The sequence below is a fragment of the Ciconia boyciana genome, chromosome 7, assembly GCF_034638445.1.
Source record: "Ciconia boyciana chromosome 7, ASM3463844v1, whole genome shotgun sequence".
Classification (NCBI taxonomy): domain Eukaryota; kingdom Metazoa; phylum Chordata; class Aves; order Ciconiiformes; family Ciconiidae; genus Ciconia; species Ciconia boyciana.
This window is the reverse complement of record NC_132940.1, coordinates 2,445,830-2,464,856: the sequence shown is the minus strand read 5'-3', so window position 1 is coordinate 2,464,856 and position 19,027 is coordinate 2,445,830. Positions and strand designations below refer to the sequence as shown.

General features: G+C 40.0%; 1 protein-coding gene across 1 annotated transcript in view; it reads left to right on the top strand.

The window, feature by feature from the left end:
• The first annotated feature begins 1,487 nt into the window (after positions 1–1,487).
• LOC140654070 (3',5'-cyclic-AMP phosphodiesterase 4B-like) overlaps positions 1,488–19,027 on the top strand; it is a 136,991-nt gene continuing 119,451 nt past the window's right edge. The window contains exons 1-3 of the mRNA XM_072867031.1: positions 1,488–1,499; positions 2,741–2,976; positions 14,439–14,441. Coding sequence (XP_072723132.1) covers positions 1,488–1,499; positions 2,741–2,976; positions 14,439–14,441 — 251 coding nt within the window. The remainder of the gene's footprint in view (positions 1,500–2,740; positions 2,977–14,438; positions 14,442–19,027) is intronic.

Genomic DNA, 19,027 nt, shown 5'->3' with positions numbered 1-19,027 from the left:
GAGCCTTGTGAATACTGGTTACTTTTAACATGTTTTTACTAAATATTGAATTGTCCTTTCACTAATAGGGAGCTACGCTTGCATAACATCTGCTGCCAAGTCTTTTATGAAAATGGACAGTAAGTTATAACTCAGCTGTGATGTTAGCAGTTAGCTCCATAGTTTATTATCAAAACAGCTTGTTGTTAAAAAATACAATTTTTTTTCTTTCAGGTTGCCTGTCTGAAGAAATTGGATTGAACAACAAGAGTTTCTTATAACGGGGTGCACTTCAATCTCAATAATGAAGAAAAGCAGAAGTGTCATGACAGTAACTGCAGATGAGGTAAGTTTCTTCTAAAGGCATGTTTTATTTCTCCCAGTACTTCATGAAAAAGAGATTAAAAGTTTATTTTGTCTTATTTTGTAAGTATCAGCTGGTTTTGCTTTGGTTACTCATTGATTTCCTTAGAGTTGTTTGCAGCTCATACGATAAGCAGAAAATAAGCCCGGCACATTTAAAAACAAACAAACCGACCCTCACACCATGAGAAGTTTAGAGGAGTCATATGCAGAGCGTATACTTTACTGGTCTTTGGTCAGCGTAATACTGGCAGGCAGCAGGGACTGAACATTTCCATACCTCATGGAAGCTCTGGTCTGGATCCCATCTTTGTGCATGTGCTGTAATTATATACTTACAAGTGTTTCAACATCCCTCCCCACTGTGGTTGCTGAACACCTAATGTGATGATGCATGTGTTATTCCATTACTACACTTGCTAATCATCATCATAATCCCCTATTAATTAAACTCCAGTTCCCATTCTCTGGAGAAATGTATCAGTTTGTAATGATGGCAAGATAACCGCAGCCTTAGTTGTCTTGTTTGTCACAGCTGGGGCTCACCAAAGATGGAAAATCTCATGGAATGTATATAGAAATACAGTGGAGGAGTGGAACCTAATAGTTAGTGTACCCTATAGCACTCCTTCAATAAATAAGTGGGTTTTTTACACTCTTAGACCACATGTTGCGCTGCTTCATAGTCAGTTTGCCTGCGTGTGATGCTGGGTCAACTTAGTCCTTGCTGATTTTAATGAAAGCAGGCATCTGAAATCTAATGGGAAACTAGAATGCTCTGCTGTACACTTCTTAAATAATAACAAAAAAATTAAACAGTCTTATAAAGATTATTAATAAAGGCAGATTAAGTCAGATCCTCGTATAGAAGGCAGGCTTTCCTTTCTGGGGTTCCTAGGAGTATTTTTGACCTGATTTTGTGCTGTGAAAGAGTAGGGTTTGCATCACTGAAGATCTCTGGCATATTTTTGGAAACACAGCATGCCAAATATTTTAAACTTCTATCTAGGTCATTATGATGATGATGCCTTAGTAGCTTCATGGATCTGCACCAGCATGCCTTATAGCACTTCAGGCTATATGCAAGGAGTAAAGTAGCTGTGGGCCATGTTGTTTCCCGTCTGGATGCTTCCCATGGTTGTGGGATGGGCAAGCAAGTAGGGAGAGGTGAGAAAACTGGTAGTACGCCTTCCTCCCATGAGTTTTGTCTTTCTTTCCCATGTTGAGATTCCTTGCTGAGGTAAGAGAGTAGATGGTACCATGGAGTTGTTTACTTTAATAGTCTCATGACAACGGAGAACATACTTTCTGTTAGAAACTCTGAGGCAATGGAGGACTCATGCTACTTTGCAGTTGTTCATGAAGGACCTAATAACTGATTATGGAACATTAAACCACTCTTTCTTTTTTTTTTTTTTTTTTTTAAGTTACTCAGTGCTGGCTGGGAGAGTGCAGTGGTAGCAGTTTGTAGGGAAAGTGAACCGAGAGATTTGGGGAGGCTATAAAGGTGGGGTTGGAAAGGTTTGTGAAGGGTGGAGAGAGCAGGGAGGAGACCAAAATTCAGGAGCAGGTAGAAGAAGAGGAAAAATGTAGAGGGGTTGCCATAGATATATATACACTGATTATAATAACCCTCCAGCTTCTACTGGTAGCTCATAACACACAATACAGAAATATTCTCATTTATATTGAACAACTATATTTGACTAGCAAAATTCTCTGGGTAAGACCAAAACTGACAACCGTCTTGCAGTGCTGTTCCACTGTGGGAGAATTTCTGGCTTGGGTTTGAGAAGACTGACAGCCAGTTCTGTGATCATGGTAATGTTTTTAAATAAAAATCAGTAGAAACTAGAAGAGGAAAAACTGCTTCAACTGATCAAAACCTTTTTTTGAGACTGTTTCTACTAGCAATGCCAGACATAGCGTAAGGTAGCCTTGCTGGGAGTTGTTCTCACTGAATAGCCTTTGGATAATTCAGGATGTATTTAAGTCCAGTATTCTTGACACCTTTCTCTGCCTGGTGATTCATCAAAAAAAAGCAGCAAACCACTGTGGAGAGGAATGATACGTAAGGTGGATGTTGAGTGGAATGTTCTCTGAAAAAGTTTAAAATATCGAAAGTTTAAGATATCACAAAAGTGACCTGGATTATTGAAGGGTTCCACTAGATTAGAATTAGATGTTGAATTTAGCTTAGACAAGTTATGAGTGGATTTTCAAGTTCATTCATAACTTCATAAAATAACAATGCAGTGGAGTCGGGCTCTGCCAAGATTTCATCATACAGTTATCTTTTGTGAGTAGCTATGACTGTAGAATAAAAATTGAATGTGTTTTATCCTCATAGAGGAAAACATTTGTTTGCAGAACTTCAGTGGCTTTTCTGTCTTTGCAGAATGCTCTGGATTACCTGGAGTGCGGGCTGAGTAAGTCCTACAGTACTTCCAGCCATGCTCTGGGCATAGACCTCTGGAGAGGACGAAGATGTTGTTCTGGTAATTTGCAGTTACCACCACTATCCCAAAGACAAACAGAAAAAGCAAGGACACCTGACAGAGACATTGTCTGTAGACCAACAACTCTGCCTTTGTTGACGCCTCCAAGTATTGCAATCACCACTTACCAAGACTGGTAGGTTATTTCCCTTTGTTATGAATCTCATGTGGTTGGTTTTTGGCTTTTTTTAGGGTTTTTTGTTGTTTTCTGGTTTCGAGTGGGGCCTTTTTCCTTTTTTTTTTTTTTTGGAAGATGCTAGATACTTATCTTGTATATACTAATCAGTATTGTTGATGTCTCTCAGTTGGTGTGTCATGGATGTAATTTTACAAAGTAATTGCCTTTTTTTGAAATTCTACTTCTGTTAAAGCCTCTTCTGTTCACTTTTTTTTGTGCACCTTCATGAAACTTGTGTCGTAAATTCCAGTCTTGGCCAGAGAGTTTGTGTTACTAGCTTTCCACCCACAGAACAATTCAGGATGGTGGTAGACTCTTCTACAACAGATAGAGGAAAAAGGCTTTAGCTCTCTGGCTATTTGCTGTCCATGTGTTAGAAGAAAGGCCTGGAAAGGCATTTGAGTCTGATGTTAAGCTCAAGAAAAGTCCCAAAGAAACTATCAGAGAGCTGATTAAAAGGGGGTTGCCACGAGGTGAGCTCCAAAACAGAAGCTGAGTGTTAAGTGCCAAAACAAGGAAATTCATCTAGAGGGAGCAGAGGAAGACAAAACTCTGAGTGTTCATGCAATGGTAGATTTTAATGGCAAATAAGGTTAGACGTCCAGCTTGCAATATGAATCTTGAAATTGCATTGCCATGCAACCTTAAAACCTGTACTGTCAACTTCAGATTTCAAGTGTGCTTTAGATTCTAGTTTTTAAATGCTCCACTCTCAATTTAATTTGCTGGCTGCAAGACATGTTCACATCATTATTGCCAAGTTTGAATCTGGTTTTAGCTTCTGTTAAGCTCAGCACTCTTCAGAGCTGGCATTTCAGTTTGCATTTGAACAATTAAAGAGGACATCCTGGATTCATTTGTTAGAGTCCTTTGAAAACAGCTTTCCTACTGAAAATAGGATTTTTAAACTACTCAGTTGAATAGATGAGATACAGAAATCAAAGAGGAATTAGCAGGGGCTTTTGTTCAATTTTTGCATTTAATTGCTGTGGATAAATTTAACAAAATGAGTTATCTAATTTCAGATGGAATGTGAATTTTGACAATAAAAGGGTTGGTTTACCTTTATGAGCATTTTATGAGTATTCCCTTTTGTGTATCTGCAGCAATTTGTAGTCTTGACTGCAAGACAATTGAGAGCCTATTCATAAGGTGTGCTTTTAAGAATGAATTAGTCCTGATCTTTGAATACACCTTCATACGCGGTTTAGGAAAATGCGAGGGATTGCAATGGATTTCTCATTAGTTTCCCTTGTAACACAAGGGGGCATTGCTGCTCCTCTCTTCCATTACAGCAGAGTCAAGGTATGCGTATTGTATTGCACTGTATTTTTCTTGAACGGTATGCCAGTCAGAGAGAAAACACTTATAACTCATACTCAGGTTACGGCTGTTAATCTCTTGTAAGTGAGCAGATAGCTTCCAACTTCTCTGTTTTGCTTGAATCTGTCCTATCTGTTTACAGCCGTATAGCAAGTTGGGAGTTGCTGGTTAGTGTTCCAACGCGTTGTTACACAGGCGTCTCTGCATCCCCCTCACCCTTCTGACTTGGGCACCAGTTAGGTTGACTGCTCTGACAGCTGGGCAGAAAATTCATCTAATCTTTCCCATTTTCTGTTCAAGTTCTAGTCATCAAGGGCTTTTGAATAGGTCAGCACTGTTCTCTCCCCCATGCCAGGCAGTTCCTTACCTACGTGATTTCCAGTTACTCGGAGCCTGACCATACTCTCAGGGAGCACAGTCATGACTGAGATTTTTTTGTGTAGGAGCGGCGCAAGCGGGATCTGGTCCCTAAGCTGTTTGGGCTTCTATATTGTGGTTCAGTTCTGCATGAAATGTACCCCAGAGGCAGGTTATATTTGTGTAAGCCCTATGTGTGCCATTGTGTTGAAACAGCTTTGGAATGATACGAGCATTAAGAGACTCAGCGAGTGGGCAATAAAGTGATAGGAAAATTTTAGTGTAGATAAATACAAAGTGATATAGCTGAGCATGAAAGAATTGTAGCTGCAAAACAATATTACTACTCAGGAGCAAGATCCGGGGTATAGGATAAAAGTCCAATAGAGTTGCAAGTTCAGTGCTTATTAATGGTCAAAAAAGCAAATTAATTGTTAAAGATTTGAAGGAAAAGAATAGCGGCTAAAACATAGAACATCAGGACGCCACGGTAGGAACCCATTACTTGGTCAAATGTTGAATATAGTGTACAGTTCTGGTCCTTCCTCTCAAAAAAGAGTATAGCAGAACTAAAAAGAGTTAAAGGCCTCTAAAATGATCAAACATAGTACTGGGATTGACCAAGGAGGCTGGAACTCTTCAGCATGGAAAAGACAGCTGAGGAAAGGGATAGGACCGAGATCTTGCTAGTGGTATGAAGACGTAGTTGGTCTGTTGCTTATTGTCCCTTCCAATATGAGAACAAGGGGCCACCAAATAAATTGGTATGGCAGGCGTGAAGCAAGTGGAAGGAGGTGGTTCCTTATGCAGTTTCTAGTTATGCTGTGGAACTTTTGCTGTAGAAGTTTGAGCAGGCTCAAGGGAAAGCTTAACAGATCCTTGGAGGAGTAATCTTGTGATTTCCTTCTGAATGTGTAAACCCTATCTCTTGTTCAGCTTCTGAGCTGCATGTGTTTAGGACTGAGAAATATTTGAGGGGAAGTATGATATGTGTTTGCCTTCTGTTCTTTTCTGTTCTGTGCTTTTAATCTCTTGTAGGAGTCCAGTTCATGGGCTAGATGGACCACTGACCTGACCAGTAAGACCGTTCTTATATTACAAGTCTTTTTTTTTCCACCTCACTTTATTGGTATCTTTCCTTGGAGCTTTAATAAAAATGCTTGAGGCCGCAGGCAGAAAATTAACATGTTTTAAGCAATCAGGGGGGGAAAAAGGCTTTACGTGTAGGGAGCCTAATGCCATTAAACAGTGTAAGTCTCAGACTGGGACAGGAAAGAGGATATTCCTGGTATCCAAAGAGTATCCAACTCTTAGTTTCATCAGATTATAGGATAATTCAGGCTGGGAGGGACCTCAAGAGGTTTCTGGTCCAACCCCTTGCTCGCAGCGAGGTCGGCTGTGAGGGCAGACCAGGTTGCTCAGGGGGCTTTATCTAGCCTGATCTTGAAAACCTCCAAGGATGGAGACTTCAATCCTCTTTGGGCAACCTGTTCTGCTGCGTGACTGTCCTCAACTCCGAAAAAAGTCTCTGTATGTCTGGTCAGAATCTCTCTTGATTTGTCTTCTGCCAGTTGTCTTGTGTTTCCCAGCATTTCGGTGGAAAGTAATGGCAGTATGCTGTTCCTTGGAAGCGTGGCATGTATCTTTGTTAGTCCGTGAATCGACCCCATTAATGCAGCGCTGAATATTCACGTTGCGCTGCTTTAGGCCCCTAACATGATGTCTCTGGGCTATGGAAATTGTTCACTAAATTTATTCCCTGGGTTTAGCTTCAGGGTTCAGAGGTTTCCTGACCTCTGTTTATCTTCCCAAAGGTAGACGGTCTTGCTACAGCTTGTACAAGATCGAGTTCATTGATACTGTTACAGCAGTGGATTTAGTGAATCCTGAAAAAGGAAACTCTTCACTGAAGTTTAAATGTAGATGGCCTTGGTCTAAGACATTTGGGGTCCACACAACTAAAATGCATAAACAATGTAAGGTCCAGATTTAGGTTTTCTGTAAAGTAAATCATCATAACTCTTAGGTGTCCAATACAAATTGTTTAACATTCACTTAATATGTTTTTTTTTCCTGAAGGTTCATAGAGTTGTAGCTTGGAGACGCTTTCTACAAGAGATCAATAGGACTCATTCAGAAGTGTGTAGGTTTACCCGAGCTTTCTGTAATCTATTTCTGTGCATATGAAACCCCAAAGACAGATGTGAAACACCTCATTATTATGACATGAAACATGATTCCTAGAAATACTGTCTCTATTTCATTTGTCTACTGTGCATAGTAGCTATCATCTTTTTTTTGTAATGACTGTAAGATTGTGAAAGAGCTTCCTAGCGATATCGTGATGACAGTGAACTTTTCATGCTGATATACAAGTTCCTCATTACTCTCTTATATTTAGTGTATCTTCAGAAACACATACAAAACTTTTATAACGGACATTGTCTCTTTTACTAGGGCAGGTATGATGGAAGTGGGGCTTTCCATGGGCGTTTCATACTGAACAAAGAAGTCACTTCGGTTTGGGGGTTTGTTTCCTATTTGTGCAAGCCATTGTAGTCTTTGTAGAAATTTGTCATCTTAACCAAAAAAAACAGTAATGAAGTTTCTGGAGAGGCAGGGATAAATCAAAACCCGATCACCAGAGGATTGCTCTGAACTGTAAGGTAACAAGAGCTCTGCCTCTGTTGTGGTTACTTCTCTTTTCTCCTGTTAACTTGATTAAATCCCTGGGGAGACTCTCACTGTGTGTATTTGGGGTGTGCATTCTGCTGAGCCATTCCTCCAGTTCTTCCATTTCCTGTTAGCACAAAATCACCGCTATACACTCATTATTTAACTTTTTATTGTTCTTGTGCTGGAATACTGTTTCACTTTCTTCTGAATGGTTTATTTAGGCTCACTCTGATCTCCGTTGCTCTGAAGCATTTCACTATTTGTGCTCTGTATTGAGCAAAATGCCAAATGGCAAATATCTCTGTTACCAAATGAGATTTCTAAACTGAAATCCTGGAAGAGAGTTTACGTATAATAATAATATCTGTGGTTCTTCCTGAAGCAATTTAGGAGATGCCACAAATGTGAAATACAATGCTTCCCAGTATTGGGAAGGTGGAGGGTTTTTATCTGTGTATGTTAACTTTAGGAAGGATCATGAATGGGCTGAGATGACTCCAAGGAGTTCTGTTGACATCCAAAGATGTGAAAATAAATCTGTGGCTAAGAGGAGGGGGGGAGAAAAAAAAATCTATCCATATATACCTAAAAAAATCTCAATTGATTTCTGGCAGCACTTACTGGAGTAAGATTAGAACTAAATAATTGTGCTACCTATTGACCACTGTTAGCTGTTCTTGGGATTGCAGGAACTGTGGTTTGAAGAAAAGAATAACAGAGTTCAAATACAGAACATATTATTTGGGAGGGGTAGAGGAAAATAAGGCTATTCTTTCTGTAAGTAGTTTTTCTGCCACGTTTTTTCAGAAATCACCTTAAATTTAACTTCTGGTGGTAATACAAAAGTAAGAACCATGAGAGGGTGAGCCATGACTTACAGAAATATTTTAACTTAAGATACATGGAAACTTAAAAAATAAAGCTGCTCCTGAGTGTCTTTTTTTCTTTTTCTTGTTAGAACTGTGTTTTCTTGAGACCGGTGCTGTTCTGACAAGATCTGTAACCAGCGAAGAAATAATGGGCAGGCTGACTCCAAAGCAATAATTCTAAGCCAGCTGCAACGTAATAATATTTTGTGTGAAAATGCAAGGCAGTACACATACAAAATAGCTTTCAAGGGAAGAGGTATATAGGATACAGATCTTCAAGTGTCAATCTGAATGTAGAAGTCTTATAAGCTTCTTTTGCACAAATTTTGTCCATATTTTCATAAAAGTTGTTAAAATGTTTTCCACAATCCCGCTCCATATTTTATAACTAAAGCTTTGTGATAAGAAATCCAGGCAAGAGAGAAGAACGAGGGTGTGAAGAATATATTTGTAGCTACACTTAGAGCATCCAAAATAGTTCTCTTACCCTATTTTTTGATACTTACCAGCTCCTGGGTTAGGTTTGACAGCTAGCTTCTAATTTACACCATTTCTACACATTTGACTCAGGTCTGTGGAGACATTTTGACAGCTTTGCATCAAGTTTCTATGTTGAAACAAAAATAAGTTCTATGATGAGTCCCAAAGCGTAAGGAAATAAAGGCCTTAAGAAGTCTATCAAGAGTTGATATGGTTAATATTGAATATAGTAAGGAGTGCACTTTTTCAGGACATAGAGATTCTGTTAAACGTTTGGGCTATGGTATTAAATGCTGTATTGAAATACGTGTGTTGCTGATTGTCCAGTGCAAAAGCTACTTCGCTCTTCTGCGAGAGCGAAATGAGAGCTCACCAGCTTTGAAGGAAGTGGTCTGCTAACAGAGTCGGTCGCTATTCGAGCCACATTCTTGCCACTTACTAAAAAAAAAAAAAAAAGAACCATTAGTCTGTCTTTAAGATTATTTTTTTTTTACAGCATTCGTAATTAACCAGCAAACTATAGTGTTTTGTGTGTTTGTGAGCTTGGTGTATTATTGCTAGTCATTTGTCAGTGACCAGGTCTACAGCTTGTTTTCTTCTGAAAGAATTTTATTGTGTGGGTCGGTGGTCAGAATCTAAAAAGAAAATATTAAAGGGTTGATCCTATTTTCCATGTCCATCTGAAAATCTTAACTGAAGTTGGGGTATGCACAGAGGGACGCGCGAGCACTTTGCTGCATTCCAAAGCGTGTGTGCACGGCGAGGGCTGGCGCGTGTATGTAGTGTAAAATCTATGCTTGTAGTACTGCACGTTTTTCTCCAGATGGTGATCGTGGGCAGCAAATTAGATGCAACACTAAAAACAAAACAAAAATTCAGTATAATTTTGGGCAGTGGAGTCCGAGACCAAACCTGCAGCAGAAATGCTGACTTCAGCTAGGGCCGGCCACTGCGAAGCTGTTAGTAATTAACTGAGGGGTAGATGTGGAAAGTTAGAACGATAAAGGGGACGGAGATTTGCATGGAGGGTTAAAAAGGATAATAAAAAGGTAGTCAGGCTAGTAAACTGAGTAGAAGGTAATATGCCCAGTCATTCCTTTACATATTTGAAATCTGTAAATCCCATGGAATGAGAGGAAATATTTAGGGTAATAGGAAGCTTAAGTAGGAACAGTGGGATGAAAACCAGGAGTTCAGGAGGAGCAATGCTGTTTTGGAGAAGTGTGGGGCTTTTTTGTTTTATTTTTTTAAAGGTTGTTTCAAACTGTGGGATAATACCCTGTGAAGTAGGTTGAAGTCTTATTTCTTAGATCATTTCAAATTCAACTAGATAAGAACTGAAGAAATATGCTTCAAGCTTGGGATAGCAAAGAAATAGATGAGCTGGCTTCCCATATGATGTGAAAAATAAAAACCTAGGAGGAAAAAAAAAAACCCTAAAAAAAATGTTTTTGATTTTTATACCTATATTTTAAATTATTTAAATCACAGAATGGTTGAAGTTGGAAGGGACCTCTGGATGTCATCTGGTCCAAAATGTTTATTATTTATATAAATCACATCAGTTTTTGTTGTAATAGAGCAGGATCAATTATTCTGATTGAACATGCTTCCTGTATTCAAAAGCCTGTACCACATTTCCATGGGGCATTTACTTGCCTTGAAAAAGGAGGTCAACTGTATTCGTCATAACATCTCATACATTCTATGGGGAAAAGGTATATGATAGCTTAGTTTTGAAAATCAGACTTACTATGATTTGTCCTAAGTTTCCTAACAATATGAAAGATGTATTGAAGAGGTTAGATCTGGAAACAGTCCTAAAGGATTTCATCTGCTCAGTGATTTTGTTTGTTTGTTCTCCAGGAGGTAGAAATATTATCTGGTGGAACATTTAGGGATGGGTCATTCCTGGTGCTGAACACTGGAATTGGTAGGAGCTTGGAGCGCTGGGGACTCCTCAAGATAGTCTCTGAAAAGCTGAAAATGTTCTGTTGTGAGATAGTTCTTATGTTGTCTACAGGTAGATCGTAAAGATTACATAAAGAAGTTCACTAAGGCTTAAATCTCTTTGGGTTCACCAAGGTGGGAGGTAGGGGCTGCTTGCCTAGTATGGGAAGAGGGGAATTCCTTGATTTTTTTGTTGTCATTGTTGCCCCTCCCAGCTTCATTTTAACACCTCCCAAAGATGTAGAGGAGGAAATGTAGATAGTGAGATAATTTAGAGAAATGTCTTCTCTAAAATTTTGCTACTTTCTGCCTTAGTAAGATGTTTCCACCAGAGAATATCCCATTCTTGCTGACTTGCTTGGGGGGATGGTGGTTCTTCCTGACCAGGAACTATGTAGAGCAGAGGATCAGTCAAAGAAACGAAACCAAACCCTGATGCTGTGTCGGCACTCACAGTTAGCCTGCTCCCCTGGCTCTGCTACGAGAAGGCTGGTTTGTGGGGGGTCACTGGTGGACCCCCGTCCCCATCTGACATTATGCAACAAATCTGGGAGATCTGTTTATAAAAATAAATCACAAGAATCCTTCATAATAGGCGAAAATGGTGGGCAACCCAAATATATAGGGGTCACTGCTTGCTTGTTTTATACATAGTCAGTACAAATGCAAACCTATCTAAAAAGAAACTGCTGCAGAGAAATTTGTGCTATCTCTGAGTTATCACTGAAGTTATTTTCTCAGCTAAAAATATACAGATAAGTGTTTTGACTGCCTATATTTAGACATTGTCTGTTGCTGTCAGGTTTTGAAGCTCTTGGATCTTCTTCTCAGTTGGAATATTTTTTTATTTTTATGTTTTCTAGAAGGCCTAAATAGAATAACTATGATTTATGTGTGGTGTAGTTGGTATAGAGGAATTTTAAGAAGAAACATGTTGGATTAGTCACAGGTTTTGAATTAAAAATATCATTATTTTATATATGTCTTTTTGTACACAATTTATATTTTGTTATTGCTATATAATCTTTTTCTTAGTTTGCATTTGATTCGTTGGATTTTAGTCTGCTTATGTGCTCAAAATGGTAGCATCCCCTTTTCGTAGGAATTGCAAGGTGAGCCCAGTAATTTTATTGAAGATGATCCTCAGGTTTGGTGCTGCAAGATTTGCCTGGAGATACTAGTCGTTCAAAACAGAGGTAGCTGTAGGCACACAAAAAAGGCTTTTAATGATTCAATTGTAATTATATACCTCGATCCAGAATGAAGTAAGACAGCTTGAAATGTATCTAGAATGGAAAGAAATGAGTCACTGTTAATTACCAAAAGACAATGAAGCCTCTGAAATATTATGTTCAAACTTCATCCTCCCAAGAATATAAAATAAATGGAGATTATGGAAATACAGTTGATATAAAAGCTGAATCAGACAAGAATTTGACACAACTTTCTTTTATCTTTAGAATTCTGACTAATGATAGCTTCATCTGAAAGGAAAGATCAAACCCAGTTTGCTTTGCTACCTGGAGAACTACCTTCTGGTTCTCAGCTGATCCATGGCATTAGATATATTTTTGTTCAGTATTACACATGACGGTTCTGGTGGTGGTCTGTTTTGTGCTGCTGTGCAAGCAAAGAAGTTGTTTTAAATTTTGCTGTGAAGGTGTGTGTACCTCTAAAACCCACAACAGAATAAAACTAAATGGTATGTGCATCAAAATGGTCTGTGTTTTCCAGTCCCTCCCAGTTTTCTTTCCGTGGGTGCTTGCTGGCAGCAGGCAGAGTCGTGCCCCTGCAGCATGGTGACCAGCGCTGTGTGTGGCATGTGCCTACGTGGTTTTTCAGCGATACCTGAACTATCGCTGAAGCTCTGGAATACGGTGCAAGAGAAAGTGTGAATCCTGGTGCCAGCATACCAGTTTGGCTATGCCATGTGGCCTGCACGCCTTCATACGGTCTTACGCTGCCGTCACGCAGTAGAGAAGTAAGCCACGGAGTCTAACATTATATTTGACAGGAGGTTAGGGAACAGAAAAGACGCATGTATTTAGGTTGCTTTGCTTTGAGGCTGGGATGCAACTCTATTTTCCAGCATCGTGCCGTGCCCGTTTAACAGACCACCTGCTTCTGCAGCTCCCATCCTGCATGTTGTATGTCTGGGAAGCTTAAATGCTTGGAGTTTGATTCCACAGACCATGCACTCATCTCCCAGCCAAAATTCAACAAAGTCCACTTACAAATCATGTTTCTAAATACTCGTGACCAAGCTACTAAATCAATTTACTAACAACAACCAATAATCTCTGATCTGCTGTGAGCGGTTCCTCTGATAGGCAAGTCCCCCTTGAGACAGGAGTGCTCCTGTTGTCAGGACAGAATAAACCTATTCACTCTGCCAGCGTTAAACCCTTCGTCCTTGGGTTCGGTTCTCTTCAGGGGTTGTGGTTAGTGCCAGACCGAGCTGCGAAGGCAGGCCAGTGGAGCCTGCCCTTCGTCTCCGGTGATTGCAGCTGTACCGCATGCTCTGGGTCTGTGTCTGTCTGAGGAGACAGCTACTGCCCGACAGCCTGGCGTGGTAACGGCTTGTGTCTGTGACTGGTGCCTTCTTCTGGGTGTGGATGTAGGAAATGTGTCCCTGGAGGAGTCGTCTTGTTTTGTGTTTGCCACACCATCTCCAGGATAACTGGAAATCAACTCCTCCAAGTACTGACTGATCTCCATAAATTACTTGTGGTCCACACCCACCTGGCACTGGTGGCTGTCAAATGCCTTTAGACGTTCTCTTATGTGTTTTCAGCAGCTATGTTGCGACCTCCTGGAATCTTTTTAAACTTATTTTTTGTATCCCTTCCTTCCTGGGTCCTTTGAACAGAGACCCTGATAACATTGAGAGCATCACTGGAATGAATTAGAGGACCAAGAACTTAGCATTGTCCTCTGCTGCCGGCCTCAGTCACGTTCTGCAGGTTCTCACCCCGACTGCTGCTCCGGGAGGCTCATTACCCGTCGCTGGACACTCTCTTTCCATTAAGAAAAACATGAGACTTCTTATATACTTGGACAGGCCGCAGCGACCTCCTCTCTTTAACCCTGTTTTTATTGGTGCTGGTAGTGCAGTAGTCTCTAGGTTTTTGGCTGTGAATTTATTCCTTTAATGAAGCTGTAATGGACAAAGCTGTATGTGAATTCTGACAGTTGTGCACAATGCATTTTCTGTTGTTTCCCAGCATGAAAACATGAGGCACTTGGCAAAGCTGGAGGTTACAACCATGCTGTTGAACAGTAAGTGTAGTGAGCTTTACCTGTTTGTGTTGGGTTTTTTTAGGGAAAAATAATTATAAATAAATGCACATTGTAAACCTGATACTGTTTAATTTGAGAGAGCTGATAAGGTGTAGATGATCTCAAACACAAAGTAATTAAAATAACTGGTATGCAAACTGGAATGATGTTTTGTTGGGCAACTGCTCCAGAACTAAGAATCTGGAAGACCAAGAGTAAAGTACAAAACCTAAGCAGACTCCCATTAATGGTGAAGTTTTCTGTTCCTGTTCAGCTATCACAGGTGAGACCAATACCAGAGAAATATGTTTGCTCATAAAAATTATTTAAATCCTTTCTTTGAGAGGAGGAGGAGGGTTGTCCAAGGCTAAGCATTCATTTTTGTACCCTTTCCATTGCCTGTGTGAGTGGAGACGTTGCCGACCAAACCAAACTGTGGTTTTCCAGGGGAATGTATGGCAGGATGCACAAATGACCTGACAAAAGTGGGTGCCTGAATTGGTTGTGTAGGATTATCTGTTATCAATAAGAACATTGCTCTGACAGAGCAATATTGATTTTTTTTTTTCATATTTGTCATAGTATTATGTCATTTTCATTCTAGTTACGTGAAAATTACAGGTACTAACATTTGTTTGCATTTCATATTTAACAAGGAGGTTACCTGTGACTGCGTTGCAATGGGTGATACCGGCCAGTCGCTGTGGTGCCCGTAGTTGCCCCTGGACACGGGCGCAGAGGCATTTGCGGAGGCATCTAGACACGGCCGCAGCGTGTCTAGCGTATCTCTGCACAGCGGTGAGCAAAGACCTGATCCTGGCTGTCAAATGCTGGTGACTCATGCGAGATGAGGTGCTTAGTCACAGGCAGATTCATGGCAGAGACCGGTGCAGCTAGTGCTAATCACAGTCAGATAGCACACCACAGAATGAATAAAACAACAGCCCGGCGAGAGGTGAGCTAGCCTGGCCAGGCAAAGAGCTTTTTAGAGATTCCTTCATTCTAGGTCTCTGTAGTAGCATAAACCCTTTTCTCATCACATCGGATGTAAAGGATGTGTGAAATTGTAAGACTTTTTTGCATTGGCTTCTCTTTTCTCTGGACTCACCCCAGAGGTCTCTGCCTGTGAAGAACAAGTTGGCTTATTGAATTCATTTGTAAAATATTGCTCTGTAGCTCTGAAATGAGAAAATAATAGCAAGTAATACAGATTGGTCTGACATGTGATTACTCACTATGGATAATGTAGAGGCATTTAAATGTTCTCTGAGAAATACTCTAAATCAAGCACAATCAAAGTTGCTAAGGAAATTACCATTATGAATAATGTATCTTACATCATGCCCCGAGGGCTTATAAGTATATAAATTTATTTCCTCATATGTATCTACTAGAAGATAACAACATAAATACCAGTAAGAAAAAAATGGCATTGTAGCACTATAAGAAATGGTACTTTTTTGTTTAAATACTAAAAAGTGCAAGGAACTCAGATAAACTGTGTCTCTGTCTTTCTGTGGTGTGGTTTAATGTGGGGGGAAAAAAAAATGTACCAAATCCGGTTTAGGACTAAATGGCAGGTGAAAGGCATCAGGCTTACTGTTAGTACTGACTTCTTCATCCATGTTCTGAACACAAATGATTTTTCTGTGACAGAGGACACCTTGTAGTGCTCTGCTCAAATGGTACCGTGACCTGGTTAATGTAGATGACTAATTCAGCGTGAACAGACGAGCATCCAAGCCGCTCAAAACTCTCAAGGTATCTTCCTTAAAGATGGAGTTCATTTATTTGTGACTAATCTGAAAAGTACTCTGTCTTCTTGACCTTGTTAGGGGTACTCGATGTTTTAAAGACCTAAAAACTTATGAAATCATATACAGAGGCTGCAAGTGTTGGGTGCTAAACCAAAAGCTAATATACTAGCAGCTTATTGAATGAGGAATAGCTGGTTTGAAAGCAACTGGGTGCTAATGAAATGGAAAGAGCTCAAAAGGTCGCCTTTTATATAGGGTGGCTCCTGTTCAACCTCTGCTAGGCTAATAGGTGTGGGCAATTTCTCTGTGCTGGTGTCCTCACTTTCTAAAATAAATAAGGACGGACTTTTCCAGTTGCTTCTTTCTTTTGCAGTTGGCTCAGCTCTTACACTGCAAACCGAAGGGTTGCTAGGTGCTGTGGTTCTGTCTTCTGTGACCATTTATAGCGCTCCAAAACATTGCTTCAAAGGCCTATCCAAGAATTACTAGTGTCTGCCCTTCAGAAAATTTCAGAGGCCCCTAAATCTGTGGGAATGGAGATACAGACTGTATAATTTTAAACTATTAAATATAGAAAAACCTTATCTTCCAACGGTAATACAAATTGCAGTGAATTGTTGTTGTTCTTTTTTTTGCCTCTTAAATGTGGGAAATTTGTCATGCAAGCCAGTAATTAGTGATGTATTTCTGCCTCTCATTCAGCATCTCAATTCTGGAAACTTTCAGGAAAGTATAAGAAAAATCCTTAAACATGTCATTTAAAGTTTTCTGTCATGGAGCCATCTTTTAGAAGCTCTAGCTTGTGAGACAGCAGATGTTGCAATTGAGCAAAGGCAGGCATCTTTTTTTTTTTTTTTTTTTTAACTTACAGATACAAACCGAACACCAAAAAACCTTCCATTTCTGAGCCAAAGAGGCTTTCCTGCACTGGGCTTTGCTCAGCCTTCTATTGAAGAAGACATTAAGCGAGGGTTGAAGAAGTTTAGCATCTCTTCACAGCTTCCAGATAATATTTCTTTGCTGTTACATTTATATTATTGTTAAGCACTAGGTTTGTACTGCATGTTTTGGAAGTTTGATCGCTGTGCTGTGTTGTGGCTTTCCTTTACTATGTTGTAGGAAGGTGTGGCTGATCAAATGCATCTCAAATTAGAAAGGTGAATTCTTATTATTCAGGCTAAGTTACTATTTTAAAGCATCAGGATTTGGTATGATGGTTTAAAAATGTCAGTCATAGGTATATGTTTAAGTAGAGGCTGTCATCAGATTTGCTGCTTCTCTGGGGGAGATAAAAGTAAATTTGGGACTAGGATGGGGTAGAATTAACTAATACTGATTCTGCCTCTGATGTAGGCAGTAGCACTCGCCAGTGGAATGCAGATAGTGCGCCTCTTGGTTGTGATAGAAAGGAAATAAAGAAGGCATGAAGTACATATTTTATTGTTTCCTCTCATGTCAGTCTCTTCAGCTTACAAGCTTATACTCTTCACCTTTCTTTTCCCTTTTTCTCCACTTCTGTTGTGTCTAGAGAACTAACTCCATCACTCGAAAGATTTAAGTTCACCACCACAAACACATCCTTATGTATAACACTGGCTGTACAGCTTTTTTTTATTTTCTTGGAATCTTTTCCAGGTTTTAGCAACATTGCATCCAGCTCTTCTTTTCACATCACTGTCACCTTCCCAGCTCTTTCTCACCAGCCATTGCTCTGACTTAGTCTTGGCTGCCGGTCGTTTCCTATCCTTACATTTTCATCCACAGTGACTTCTATTTTCACGTTGAAGCACTATTCCCTGGCACCTGTTTCCCTGGGCACTTACCTTTCTACAGCTTCCAGTTCATTGATATTTTTTTTTTGTCTTGCTCTAATTTTCCTCCTAGACATTGCTCTGTTGTTTGACCTCCCCCTTGCATCTTTGCCTGTCTCCCATTCCCTGGGTTGCTCTTATTTATTCCCAGCGCTGGCTCATCTCGGCAATTACATCTTCTGCCTTAGGCCTCGAACTGAAGATCACATCCGTGTCGGTCCTGTGACATTTCCACTGCAAATTTATTCCCTCCTCTACTGCAGTCTTTTTAACTGAGTTCTTTTCCAGTGCAAGTGACTATTCCCATATTCCTGACTCTCTCTTCTACCTTCTCATTGCCTCTGCTTCTCGCTACTCACATGTCTTCATTGGTTTAGTCCAAGAGAAAATTGACATTTGATGGCTTTTTTCCCTCCCTTACCTTGGTTTACTTTTCCCCTTTTCCTCAAAATCTTGTTCTTCTGTCCTTTCACAAACACAGATGTTCCTCAACTGCTCTGTTCCTCTAAACTCATCACTTGCTTCAATGACCCAATTCTAATTCCAATTTCTAGTCTTCTGCATGATCACTCCTACTGTCATCAACCCTTTTCTTTTATACTGGAAATATGATTTAGCTGACCTATTAGATGAGGACAATGATTTCACAGCCTCCGACTTAGGATCGTATTGCCCCTTCATCTCTCTCTGAGCTAATGGAGCTAATCGGCTTCTAGAGTTTGTCCCCTGGAAGTCCATCGTAGGTGCTCTCCCAGCCCATCTTCTACCCTGCACGTTTGGCAGAAATCCAAATGTTAAGTAGCGACAGTGCTGTGAGATTCCATAATGTTGCTGGCCCAATAGGGTATTTTTTACATCAAATGTGTTCAACTTACAGTTTAAATAAAAGAAAGATACTGGCTTCTAAGAGTCAGATTAAGTCCTTCCCTTCTGCATCCTCAGCTATTAATAAAGGTTCTAGAGATGGCCATCTCTCCCGAGTGACCTTTACAATCCCATGTTTGCACAGATGCCTGACTTAAACCAAGCAAACGCTGACATGTATGAGGGACCATCAAAGTCCTTCCGGGAATAACAAGTACAAAGGAACAGAATCTCTTCACTGCCTCAGGAGCACATACTACGTGTATGCATTTAGACAGCAAATCGCTTGAACAACAATTAAAAATACGTGGGGAGGATCTGTGGTTTATATTTTATAAAGATTGGTGCATGTAATAGTCTTAATTTTCAAATTGTTTGAAAGCTTGAAAAAGATCTTTATTTTTGCTTTTAAAGACAGAATACTAAAAGTCAGGATTTCTGAAAAGGAGACTCTGTAGTTGATGAAAAATATGTTTTCCCTAGGTTTCCTTCCTTTAAAAAAGAAGTAGAAGTAGTACCAGCAAACCGCAATCCCTTGAAATAATTCTTCTAATTAATTTGCTGTCGGGTTAGCATCCCTTTTTGGGATGCCTTGCTAATGTGTATGGATGGAACAATGACCTAAGTAACAGAGAGGAGCTTC